The sequence below is a fragment of the Dendrobates tinctorius genome, unplaced genomic scaffold, assembly GCF_039654945.1.
Source record: "Dendrobates tinctorius isolate UK_male_01 unplaced genomic scaffold, ASM3965494v1 ptg000293l, whole genome shotgun sequence".
NCBI classification, from domain to species: Eukaryota; Metazoa; Chordata; class Amphibia; order Anura; family Dendrobatidae; genus Dendrobates; species Dendrobates tinctorius.
In genome coordinates, this window is record NW_027361960.1 from 15,959,477 (window position 1) to 15,971,600 (window position 12,124).

The 12,124-nt window shown below is 40.3% G+C and overlaps 1 protein-coding gene across 14 annotated transcripts in view; it reads right to left on the bottom strand.

Moving 5' to 3' along the window:
• LOC141072913 (scavenger receptor cysteine-rich domain-containing protein DMBT1-like) overlaps positions 1-12,124 on the bottom strand; it is a 490,185-nt gene that overhangs the window by 163,706 nt on the left and 314,355 nt on the right. For all 14 annotated transcript variants that reach the window (XM_073560164.1, XM_073560162.1, XM_073560161.1 and 11 more), the window contains 3 exons: positions 7,346-7,378; positions 6,581-6,737; positions 3,576-3,781 (listed from right to left, as the gene is read on the bottom strand). In XM_073560164.1, coding sequence (XP_073416265.1) covers positions 3,576-3,781; positions 6,581-6,737; positions 7,346-7,378 — 396 coding nt within the window. The remainder of the gene's footprint in view (positions 1-3,575; positions 3,782-6,580; positions 6,738-7,345; positions 7,379-12,124) is intronic.

A 12,124-nucleotide genomic window follows, 5' to 3' on the forward strand; every position in this document is an offset into this window, starting at 1 on the left:
CCCCAGCACCTCCTCCCTCCCCACTCATCTCAGCTGAAGACTTTGCCTCATTTTTCAAGCAGAAAATTGATAACATCAGGGACAGTTTTGGTCAACAACCCCCAGAGCCCTTCCTCCCAACTTCCCAGCCCTCCACCTTCAAAACCAACTTCTCCACCATTACAGAAGATCGACTCTCCACTCTACTCTCAAGATCACATCTCACCACCTGTGCACTCGACCCGATCCCATCCCACTTCATCCCAAACCTCACCACAGTCTTCATCCCAACCCTAACCCATCTCTTCAACCTATCACTAACAACTGGTGTTTTCCCCTCAAGCTTTAAACATGCCTCCATCACACCTATCCTCAAAAAGCCCTCTCTTGACCCATCCTCTGTATCTAGCTATCGCCCTATATCACTTCTCCCATACGCCTCCAAGCTACTGGAACAACACGTCTACCTTGAACTGTCCTCCCATCTCTCTTCTTGCTCCCTCTTCGACCGCTTACAATCTGGCTTCCGGTCACACCACTCCACTGAAACTGCCCTTACTAAGGTCACCAATGACCTCTTAACTGCCAAGAGCAAGCGACACTACTCTGTCCTCCTCCTCCTGGACCTGTCGGCTGCCTTTGACACAGTGGACCATTCCCTATTATTACAGACCCTCTCATCCCTCGGCATCACAGACTTGGCCCTCTCCTGGATCTCATCATACCTAACAGACCGGACATTCAGCGTCTCCCACTCACACACCACCTCCTCACCTCGCCCCCTATCTGTCGGAGTCCCACAAGGTTCAGTCCTAGGGCCCCTGCTGTTCTCTATTTACACCTTTGGCCTGGGACAGCTCATAGAATCTCATGGCTTTCAGTATCATCTTTATGCTGATGACACACAGATCTACATCTCTGGACCAGATATCACCTCCCTACTAACCAGAATCCCTCAATGTCTGTCCACTATTTCATCCTTCTTCTCCACTAGATATCTGAAACTCAACATGGACAAAACAGAATTCATCATCTTTCCCCCATCTCACGTGACCCCCCCTACGAACCTATCAATTACAGTAAATGACTGCCCACTCTCCCCAGTCCCACAAGCTCGCTGCCTCGGAGTAATCCTTGATGCTGATCTCTCCTTCAAACCACATATCCAAACCCTTTCCACTTCCTGCCGACTTCAACTCAAAAATATTTCACGCATCCGTTCATTCCTCACCCAAGAATCTGCAAAAACCCTAGTCCATGCCCTCATCATCTCTCGCCTTGACTACTGCAACCTCATGCTCTGCGGCCTCCCCTCAAACACTCTCGCACCCCTCCAATCTATTCTAAACTCTGCTGCCCGACTAATCCACCTGTCCCCCCGCTATTCCCCAGCTTCTCCCCTCTGTCAATCCCTTCACTGGCTCCCAATTGCCCAGAGACTCCATTACAAAACCCTAACCATGACATACAAAGCCATCCACAACTTGTCTCCTCCATACATCTGTGACCTCGTCTCCCGGTACTTTCCCGCACGCAACCTCCGATCCTCACAAGATCTCCTTCTCTACTCCCCTCTTATCTCCTCTTCCCACAATCGCATACAAGATTTCTCTCGCGCATCACCCCTACTCTGGAACTCTCTACCACAACATATCAGACTCTCACCTACCATCGAAACCTTCAAAAAGAGCCTGAAGACCCACCTCTTCCGACAAGCCTATAACCTGCAGTAACCACCGATCGACCAAACCGCTGCACGACCAGCTCTACCCTCGCCTACTGTATTATCACCCATCCCTTGAAGATTGTGAGCCCTCGCGGGCAGGGTCCTCTCTCCTCCTGTACCAGTTATGACTTGTATTGTTTAAGATTATTGTACTTGTTTTTATGTATACCCCCCTCACATGTAAAGCGCCATGGAATAAATGGCGCTATAACAATAAATAATAATAATAATAATAATAATTCATCCATTTGATAAGTGCAGTTTTATTTGGATGATCCATAGACTTGAGCCAAATCTGAGGCTTGGAGGCTGCAGCCATTGTTCCCTCACTTTCTCCTTAAGTTTATTCTGTGGGCCACCTGGGCTCAATTGAGGGCAAAATGTCCAACCCACAGATACCCTCTATTTGTTTCCAACCACAAAAAAGTTTCTCTAATGTAGCCCGTGCTTTCCCCGCATCACCCAGATCTTCAGACTGCAAAACTTGATCCTGCCAACTTCGTCACAGTGATCATGCGGTCTTCATTCCAACTTTTTACAGAGTCATCATGCGATCCTCGCTCTTAATTTTTCCAGGGTATGTATGATGATGCCCTCCTTCATAATTTTTAGAGGATATTTATGAGGCCTACCTCTACAATTCTATTGGTGGGACTCCTGAACTCTTAAAACCTATGCATTATCTAGCAATTTTAATAGAGCATGTATGAGGCTCTTCTTTATGTCTAATACAGGGTGTATCAGAGTAACTCTTCCTTCTATTTTTTGTCAGTTCTTTCACTGACCGTTAGAAAAATTTTAAAATTACATTTCTCGGTGGATGTTTTTTCACCATTGAAAGCAATGAGAAAGTTCAAAAACGTAGCAAAAATGTTAAGCGTGAACATAGCATAAGGGGTGGAGGAGGCGGTTTCTCTCACTCTTTAATTTTGCCATGCATATAAGTGATTATACAGGAAAGAATGCTTCCTAACTTTTTTTCTGTAAAATCCATTTTATCTTTGGTTTGATATGTTTTATTGTCAGTCTGTAAAAGTGGCATAATACTCTGACAATATTGTTCCCAGTAGTGACCTATGAGTCAGAGATGTTTCCAGGGTATTCCCCATGCTATTCCCATTCCATTTCAGGGCTGTTTTCATGCATTTCAGCTATTTTCCTGCCCCCCAGACATCCAAGGAGAGTCCGCCAGAAAAATGCTTGAGTTTCCCGTTGACTTTCATTATGCTCGTTACTGAAGTAGAACACCCGAGCAGTATGACCTGCTCGTTATGAATAACGGGCATCTGAGCATTTTAGTGCTCGCTCATTACTAGTTAGAACACCCAATATGTTTCATCCTGCTGTATATCGGGCTGTGAAGCCACAGACCAGTAAGAGTGCCTATGCTGACCCAGGTCCACCCCAAAAGCCATGGACAATACTTTGATTTGTACCATTTACCTAACAGACCAAGCACACACCTCTTTGTGACAAAAAGTATTCCCTAATGGTAGCAGAAAGATAATGTGCCTCTGCAACACTTCACAAATTGTTTACAAATTATCTAAGGTTCATTGAAAATAGTTCAAGATGCTAAATTGACCCCCAAATTTAGGAAAAATATGTGCATTCCATGGAGGTCCTACATCACTGCTTACAGCATTAAGGGGACCTATACAATATTAGATAGATGGCTTATGTGTTATGGCTGATAAGTAGGGTAGTGCCATTCTCATTCTTTAAATGATAGAGATTATTAAAATGACAAGAAGGGGGAAGGATTTTTCACTGACCGGCAATGCATCTTCAATCCATTTGTGAATAATATTTTGTATGTGAGTAGTCACTATTACAGTATAATTTTTACTTGGTTTGTTATAATACTAACCGTAAATTGATGAAAACACTGCGAGAAAGCCATTGTGATGTACAATAACATCACTTCTGAACTCAATGGTCATGATGTTAGAAGATGAATAGAAAGTGTTGGCCGTGTTGATTTGATTACACATTCTTCCTATTTCAGGAGAGTACTGAGGAATCCCATCATATATCGTCACCCAGTCATACAAACAAAGTGGATGAGGTTCAACACTATTTAAACAAAAGAAAAAACAATTTCAAGTAGATTCTAACATAAAGTGAAGCACATAAAAAAGAGCTTTAAAAAGAAATGGCTGTGTGGGTGTATGGCTTGCTGAAAGACAACCGCAAAAACAATTCTAATAGTACTATGTATTGTATAAAAATAGTTAACTTTAAGAAATGAAGTCGCAAAATATAAACATTGCTGAGGGGAGCATTCTGTAACATGATCTAAGCATCACATTTCATATAAATATAAGCATCATCACAAATAATTTATATAATACATACCGAAAAGAAGGGAAAGGGCCCTGACAAAAGTAATGAGCGTCAGTAATGAGCGGTCATAAAGGAGTATTTAGGAAGCAGCTCAGGGGTGGACAGGATGTCGGGTCTCCACCGCAGCTCCAGCCGAGAACCTCCGATGGAGGATGGGAGCAATGAGAAAATGAAAAACCGTCTTAGGAGCACAGGAAAGAGACTCAGACAAGAGATGGGGTTAAACCACAATGCGTTTCGACGGAGGATCCGTCTTCATCAGGTGGATGTTTATTAATGACATTGGGGATGGGGTATTTAAATGGGAAGCAGCCATTCACAACAGTCAAAACAGTCACATGATATAATGATAGTCACATGTTAAGATGACATCATATATTATGATCAAAAAGGAGATAAAAGCAACCTTTTCATATAAAATGTAAGATAAAACAGCGTGAATTAACCATATTTTAAATGTATAAATATGTTAAAAAGAGCAATAAAATAAATATAGATACAAAATATTAACAGGATAGTAGACCAACAAAAAGACCAATAAAAAGAAAAAGGCGAGAACCCATATTAATAATTAAAAAATGTAGCACATAAGTAAAATGGACAGATGATAAAAAAGGCAAATAAGGTTATCTGGTCACTTTATCAATAGTTAAATTCAGACCTTCAGGGGCAAGTGTGCTAAGTTTGAATATCCAAAAGCTTTCTCTATTGATTAGACTGTTGAAGCGATCAGCCATGGTATCAGGTATGTGGTCAATAATCGTTAGTTTCAAAGTTTTTAGATTTTTTTGATGCACAGTTAAAAAATGTTTAGAAAGGCTGTGCAGGAGAAAGCCATTTCTGATATTCTAGCATGCATCGTTTGTTTGGTACGACCTACGTATTGTAGGCCGCAACCACATTCAATCAAGTATACCACAAAGATGGACTAACAGTTGACATGAAAATTAATTTTATATGAGGTACCTGTAGTGTGGGATTTAAACTCATGTACCCCATTTAAAATGGAGGTGCAGCAAAGACATTTGGAGGCTCTACATGCATAGCAACCAGGGTTCAGAGAAATTGGGAGAGAGGATAGGGAACCTGAATTCAAGGTAGTGTTGCTTGGTGCAACAAGGTTCCATAACGTGCGGTTTCTGCGGAACACCATTCTAGGTTGGAGAGGAATATGCTTGGACAAAACTGGGTCCCCTTTCAGGATGAACCAGTACTTGGTGAGGAGCTTCTTAATCAACCCATAGGATTGGTTGAAAGTGGTATTTATTTATGGAATTTAACTATTGATAAAGTGACCAGATAACCTTATTTGCCTTTTTTATCATCTGTCTGTTTTACTTATGTGCTACTGTTTACATGCTTTTATTATTAATATGGGTTCTCGCCTTTTACTTTTTTAGTGGTCTTTTTATTGGTCTACTAACCTGTTAATATTTTATATCTATATTTATTTTATTGCTCTTTTTAGCATATTTTATACATTTAAAACATGGTTAATTCATGCCGTTTTATCTTACGTTTTATATGAAAAGGTTGCTTCTATCTCCTTTTTTATTATAATATATGACGCCATCTTAACATGTGACTATCATTATATCATGTGACTGTTTTGACTGTTGTGAATGGCTGCTTCCCATTTAAATACTCCATCCCCTATGTCACTAGTAAACATCCACCTGATGAAGACGGATCCTCCATCGAAATGCGTTGTGATTTAACCCCATCTCTTGTCTGTGTCTCTTTCCTGCGCTCCTAAGGCCATTTTTCATTTTCTCACTGACAAAAGTAATAATATAGATGCACAAAGATAAAACCATATGTGCCCAGCTTTTCAAAATCAAGCAACTTTTGTATATAAAGTAATAAGCACATTGACAGTACTTCCATACTAACATGAATCAGTCTGTGGAGAGCAAGGTACAACGTTGTGGTGTTGGAGCCAACAAAAAAACACTGTCCCAAAAAAATTGTTAAGACTCTACAAATACTATCACTCTGCCTTCATAACAGCTTTTTAACAATTGAATCACGTATCAGGGCAACCCATTATACCTGCTACTACCTGTCATTTTCTAGTAATATGTCACCACTTTATGACAATCACTCTATTTTTAAAAAGGAATGCCAAATGCAGAACAGCTCGCTCGGCTTTAATTTGCAGTCTAGACAAAGTTGGTAGGCAATAAAAAAATGAACAATATCTTTACCAAGACAAGTTTACAAAGAATCAATCATTGGGTCAGACAACTACACAAGAAGACTGATCTACTAGTAGTCCCAAGATGTATTTACTGGCCCTCAAGTTTGACATTTTTTTACGTAAAATATTTAAGTTTTATGGAGCTCATTGATGAGAATGTACACTCCCCTAACAGTATATATAATAAAATGGGGAGTCTTCTTCAAAGAATAACATTGTTGCCCCTTAGCAATGATTGACTTTTGTGCTTGTACAATGACAAGTATCTACTCGTTTGTATCAAAATGGTTTCCTAAAACACAAATGGATTTGAATACTAAGTAACTTACTCAAAATGAAGGAATGATAGTCGTATGTAATAGCCTGCAGGTACACGAATTTCCCAAGTACAGTGAGAATTAGCAGGGTAAGGACTTGGATATAGCGGACTTGTTATGTTCCCATTCATTTGGGTCAATAGACCACCACAGTTTGTGTACGATGAATCTGAAACAAGTGAAAATATAGTCAGCACAATTTTTTTTCTGCGATGATGAGAAAAGAAAAGTAACCTACTGTGGAACGTACTTGTCATTAAGTGGTATAGAGAAGATAGCAAGATAAAAAAGAACAACTCTCGTTACTAGCCATACATGTATAAAAAATATATTTTTAATTATTCATTGACATTATAATTATGTTATAATTTTTTTCTAATTTAATTTAAGCATTAAAATCTACATATCACTATTAATTGTCACTGTATGTGATAGTTGTAACTGTGCAATCATGGGCAGTAGGATGCTTGTCTGGAAACAGTGACGCACAGAGACACACAATAAAATTTGTGTGTGCAGTGTGTCTGGTTTATATAGATTTCACCATCATCATGGGTGACTTCCACCAGATAGGAGCCTCCAAATTAATAGGCATTTGCACTTTAGACAATAGATTTTAGATTTATTTTCAGCCTTCAACTTGAGTATAATTTTTAGGGCTTAAAGTTAATATGTTTACTATTTTAAAAGGCTTTTGCCCTATTTTCATTAGCTAAATAAGATAGAAGTGTCATATTTGGCTACTTTTCAATTAATATACAGTATTTCAATCCTTACCTGTTGGGGTCATTGAAGTTGTACCAGGAACACCTGAAAATCATAATACAGTATACACATAATTAGCATACAAGTGGTACATTTTGTAACAGAACTCTAAATCATTTTGTCCTTTTTATGAAGTCCATTGAAGATTTAAGTGGCTTCAGTAGCAATGAAATGAAACATGTAAAAGTATTAGCTGGTATTCTTTATAACCTGTCAATGTTCTAACTCTCAAATGTCAAACTTTTGTTTAAAAAAAATCATGGATAGTTCCATTATTTTCACAGACAGTATAAAAAATGTCCTACCTGACTGGAACGTGAAGAGAACTTGTCTTGTAAAAAAAGATGTAGGGTTAATCTGCAGGTTAATATCGTTTGGAAGCCATGTGTCCACCGCACTGAAAGCCCGGCTGCAGGGAGGAAGTTAACTTTATTCTTCCAGGCAGCCACGTGCTTTCAGCCATAGAGGCACAAGTGACGCAGCTTCAGGCACCTCTCAATGCATAGTGAGCGGCGGCTGTAATCGCGCCCCTGGCAATGACTGACTGACAGTGACTGTGAATCCTGTGTAATATATAGTGGCCAGTATGAAAATTGTAAAGTATGTGATTTTGTATATACAGTATATTGTTGATGAAATGGAGCATAGAAAAGAAAACCTTATCAAAATTAAAAAATACATTTATCGTAAATTCCTGATTTAAACAATGGGCTGTTTTCTGATAGTACTTTTCCCTCAAGACACACTCAAAATATCATATAGAGAGAGAACATGTATTGTCTTTGGTCTTCACAAATCTCAAGTTAACAGAGTTCCCACAGTTTAACAGTTCAGTGTTTAACTTAGTTGAATTTATTTATTGAGTCTGGCAGAAGGTCCTTTCAACCAGTTCTTTAGTTTACTTTCCAAGTAGGGAATGATTCGCCTTAGAAAGGTATACAATTCTGCCTTCAATTGAGCAATTTCATAATTATGTAAAAAATACACACTGGCGCTCCTGGGATTAGAAAAGCAGGTTTTAGCAATTTAATTATTTAACTGAATTACATAACTGGGTTACTTACTATACCTGCTTCTCCCAGTCATTTCCTGCTGACACTTTGCTAGTATATTGGCATCTCCTCTCATTCATGACACGAGTTGCAACAATTTGCTCTAGCACAGTGAGGAGCAAACATGCTCAGATAAGGTGTTATCTGGTCATGCTTGTGTTCTAATAAAGTATCTTCAGAGTGCTCGAATACTATGTTCTTGTCCCCACAGCTGCTGTTCGACAGCCGCAACACATGCTGGGGTTGCTTGTTTGTTAGGCAATCCCTGCATGCTGAGATAACACCTTACCCGATCACGTTCGCTCATCACTATTCTAGCACCAATGTCATATAGTATCTACAAAGCGATGTGTCTTAAGGCTTTAAAAGGACTTGTGACCAGATCAAAAGTTACCAGTTTTTGATTTTATACTATTTCCACTGCTCCCCTGTATATGTCAGTTTTGCTTTTTTTTAGGCCATATGCACACGTATTTTTTTACCTCAGTATTTGTATGTCAATATTAAGAGTGGAACAGTCCGATTAAAAGTATAAGGGTATGTTCCCACGGTCACTACCAGGCAACACTTTGAACGCAGCACATGCCACTGCATGCAAAGTGCTGCCAACTTTTGAACGCAGGTGATTCTGCATGTGTTAATTGAACCGAGTGGAATCACTGCATCCTATACATTGCACTGATGATATTTATCTTGAGAAGGCTGAGCGTCTCCACAAGATAACTAGATATGCTGCTGGAAAGACGCGCAGCATGTGCGTCTCCACAGGGCAGACTGAGGCATCCCTGCACACATAGTGGGCATGGAATTTCTTGAAATCCCATCCACTATGCTGTAACATCTGGACACTGCGGGTTGGATGCTGCGGATGTACCATTGTCTAACCCGCAGTGTTTACTGACCGTGGGAACATGCCCTAATAGAAACATGTCACCACTTCTGTATTTTTTACTCACTCTTGGTTTTTAATTACAAATACTGAGACAAAAAACTTACCAGACACTCAACATGTGCCCGAGGCCTTAGAATCCACCATAAGATTCCAGAGATATGGACCTTTTTATTCAGTGCTATTTTTATAGTCTTTTCAAAGGTCACAAAGTAAAAATACAGATCAGCCTAAAAACACAATCCCAAAAATCCTATTAGCTGTGCACCCTTAGTAAAAACCATAAAAAATAGCACTAAATAAAAAAGTTCATATCACTGGAACTGTATGGAAGATTTTAAAAATCAAGAAAAAAATAAATCATACTCAGAGGAGCATAAAATTAGTGAAAAACTGGTCACTTTTGACATGGTGACAGGTCTTCTTTACCCCTTCCTGACATCCGACGTACTATCCCGTCCACGGTACCCGGGCCCGTATGACCGTGGACGGGATAGTACGTCTACCGCGATCAGCGGCGCCCACGTGGTGAGCGCCGCTGATCGCGGCCGGGTGTCAGCTGATTATCACAGCTGACACCCGGCACAATGTGTCAGGGGCGGTCACGGACCGCCCCCGACACGTTAACCCCTTGCACACCACGATCAAACATGATCGCGGTGTACCGGGAGTTAAAGGGAAGCATCGGCAGGGAGGGGGCTCCCTCCGTGCTTCCCTGAGCCCCCCACGGCAGCGCAATGTGCAGCGCTGCTGCGGGGGGCTCCTTTCCTCCAGGCCCCCGAATCCAAGATGGCGATGGGGGCCTTCGGGGGCCTGCAGGAAGCTGGCTTCCTCAGTGCCTGCAAAGCGCAGGCATGAGGAAGCCTTCCGCACTGCCTGTGACAGATCGCTGATCTGTCACAGTGATCTGTGATGTGACAGATCAGCGATCTGTCACAGGACAGTGATGTCCCACCTGGGACTATGTAATAAAGTAAAAAAAAAAATAAAAAAAAGTGTAAAAATAAATTAAAAAAAATCGCCAAATAAATTAGTAAAAAAAAAAAAAAATATTCCCCAATAAATTCATTTTTTGAAAATAATAAAAAAAAACCCAATAAAAGTACACATATTAGGTATCGATGCGTCCGTAACGACCTGCCCTATAAAACTGTTCCATTAGTTAACCCCTTTAGCGAACCCCTTAAAAAATAAAAATAAAAAACAAAGCAAAAAATAATGATTTATTATCATACCGCCAAACAAAAAGTGTAATAACGTGCGATCAAAAAGACGCATATAAATATCCATGATACCGCTGAAAATGTCATCTTGTCCCGCAAAAAACGAGCTGCCACACAGCATCATCAGCAAAAAAATAAAAAAGTTATAGCTCGCAGAATAAAGCGATGCAAAAATAATTATTTTTTATATAAAATAGTTTTCATTGCATAAAACCGACAAAACATAAAAAAATGACCTAAATGAGGTATCGCTGTAACCGTACTGACCCGAAGAATAAAACCGCTTTATCAATTTTACCGCACGCGGAACGGTGTAAACGCACCCCCCCAAAAGAAATTCATGGAACGCTGGTTTTTGTTCATTCTGCGTCCCAAAAATCGGAATAAAAAGCGATCAAAAAATGTCACATGCCCGAAAATGGTACCGATAAAAACGTCAACTCGTCCCGCAAAAAATAAGACCTCACATGACTCGGTGGGTCAAAATACGGAAAAATTATAGTTCTCAATATGTGGTGATGCAAAAACTATTTTTACAATAAAAAGCGTCTTTTAGCGTGCGACAGCTGCCAAACATAAAAACTGCCATAAATAGTAAATCAAACCACCCCGTTATCACCCCCTTAGTTAGGGAAAAATAATAAAATAAAAAAAAATGTATTTATTTCAATTTTTCCATTAGGGTTAGGGTTAGGGCTAGGGTTAGGGTTAGGGTTAGGGTTAGGGCTTGGGTTAGGGTTAGGGCTGAGATTAGGGTTAGGGGTGTGTTGGGGTTCGGGTTGAAGTTAGAATTGGGGGTTTCCACTGTTTGGGCACATCAGGGGCTCTCCAAATGCAACATTGCGTCTGATCTCAATTCCAGCCAATTCTGAGTTGAAAAAGTCACATGGTGCTCCTTCCCTTCCAAGCTCTGCCATGCGCCCAAACAGTGTTTTACCCCCACATGTAGGGTATCAGCCTACTCAGGACAAATTGCAAAACAATTTTTGGGGTCCAATTTTTCCTATTACCCTTAGGAAAATAAAAAATTGGGGGCAAAAATATCATTTTTGTGGAAAAAAATGATTTTTTTATTTTCACGTCCGAGCGTTATAAACTTCTGTGAAGCACTTGGGGGTTCAAAGTGCTCACCACACATCTAGATAAGTTCCGTGGGGGGGTCTAGTGTCCAAAATGGGGTCACTTGTGGGGAGTTTCAATAGTTTAGGTACATCAGGGGCTCTCCAAACGCACATGACACCCGCAGACCATTCCATCAAAGTCTGCATTCCAAAACGTCACTGCTTCCCTTCCGAGCCCCGACGTGTGTCCATACAGTAGTTTTCTCCCACATATGGGGTGTCAGCGTACTCATGACAAATTGGACAACAACTTTTGGGGTCCAATTTCTCCTGTTACCCTTGGGAAAATGAAAAAATTGGGGACTAATTGATCATGTTTGTGGAAAAAATACGATTTTTTTATTTTCATGCCCTGGCATTATAAACTTCTGTGAAGCCCTTGGGGGTTCAAAGTGCTCACCTCACATCTAGATAAGTTCCTTAGGGGGTCTAGTTTTCAAAATGGGGTTATTTGTGGGGGGTTTCCACTGTTTAGGTACATTAGGGGCTCTCCAAAGGCAACATGA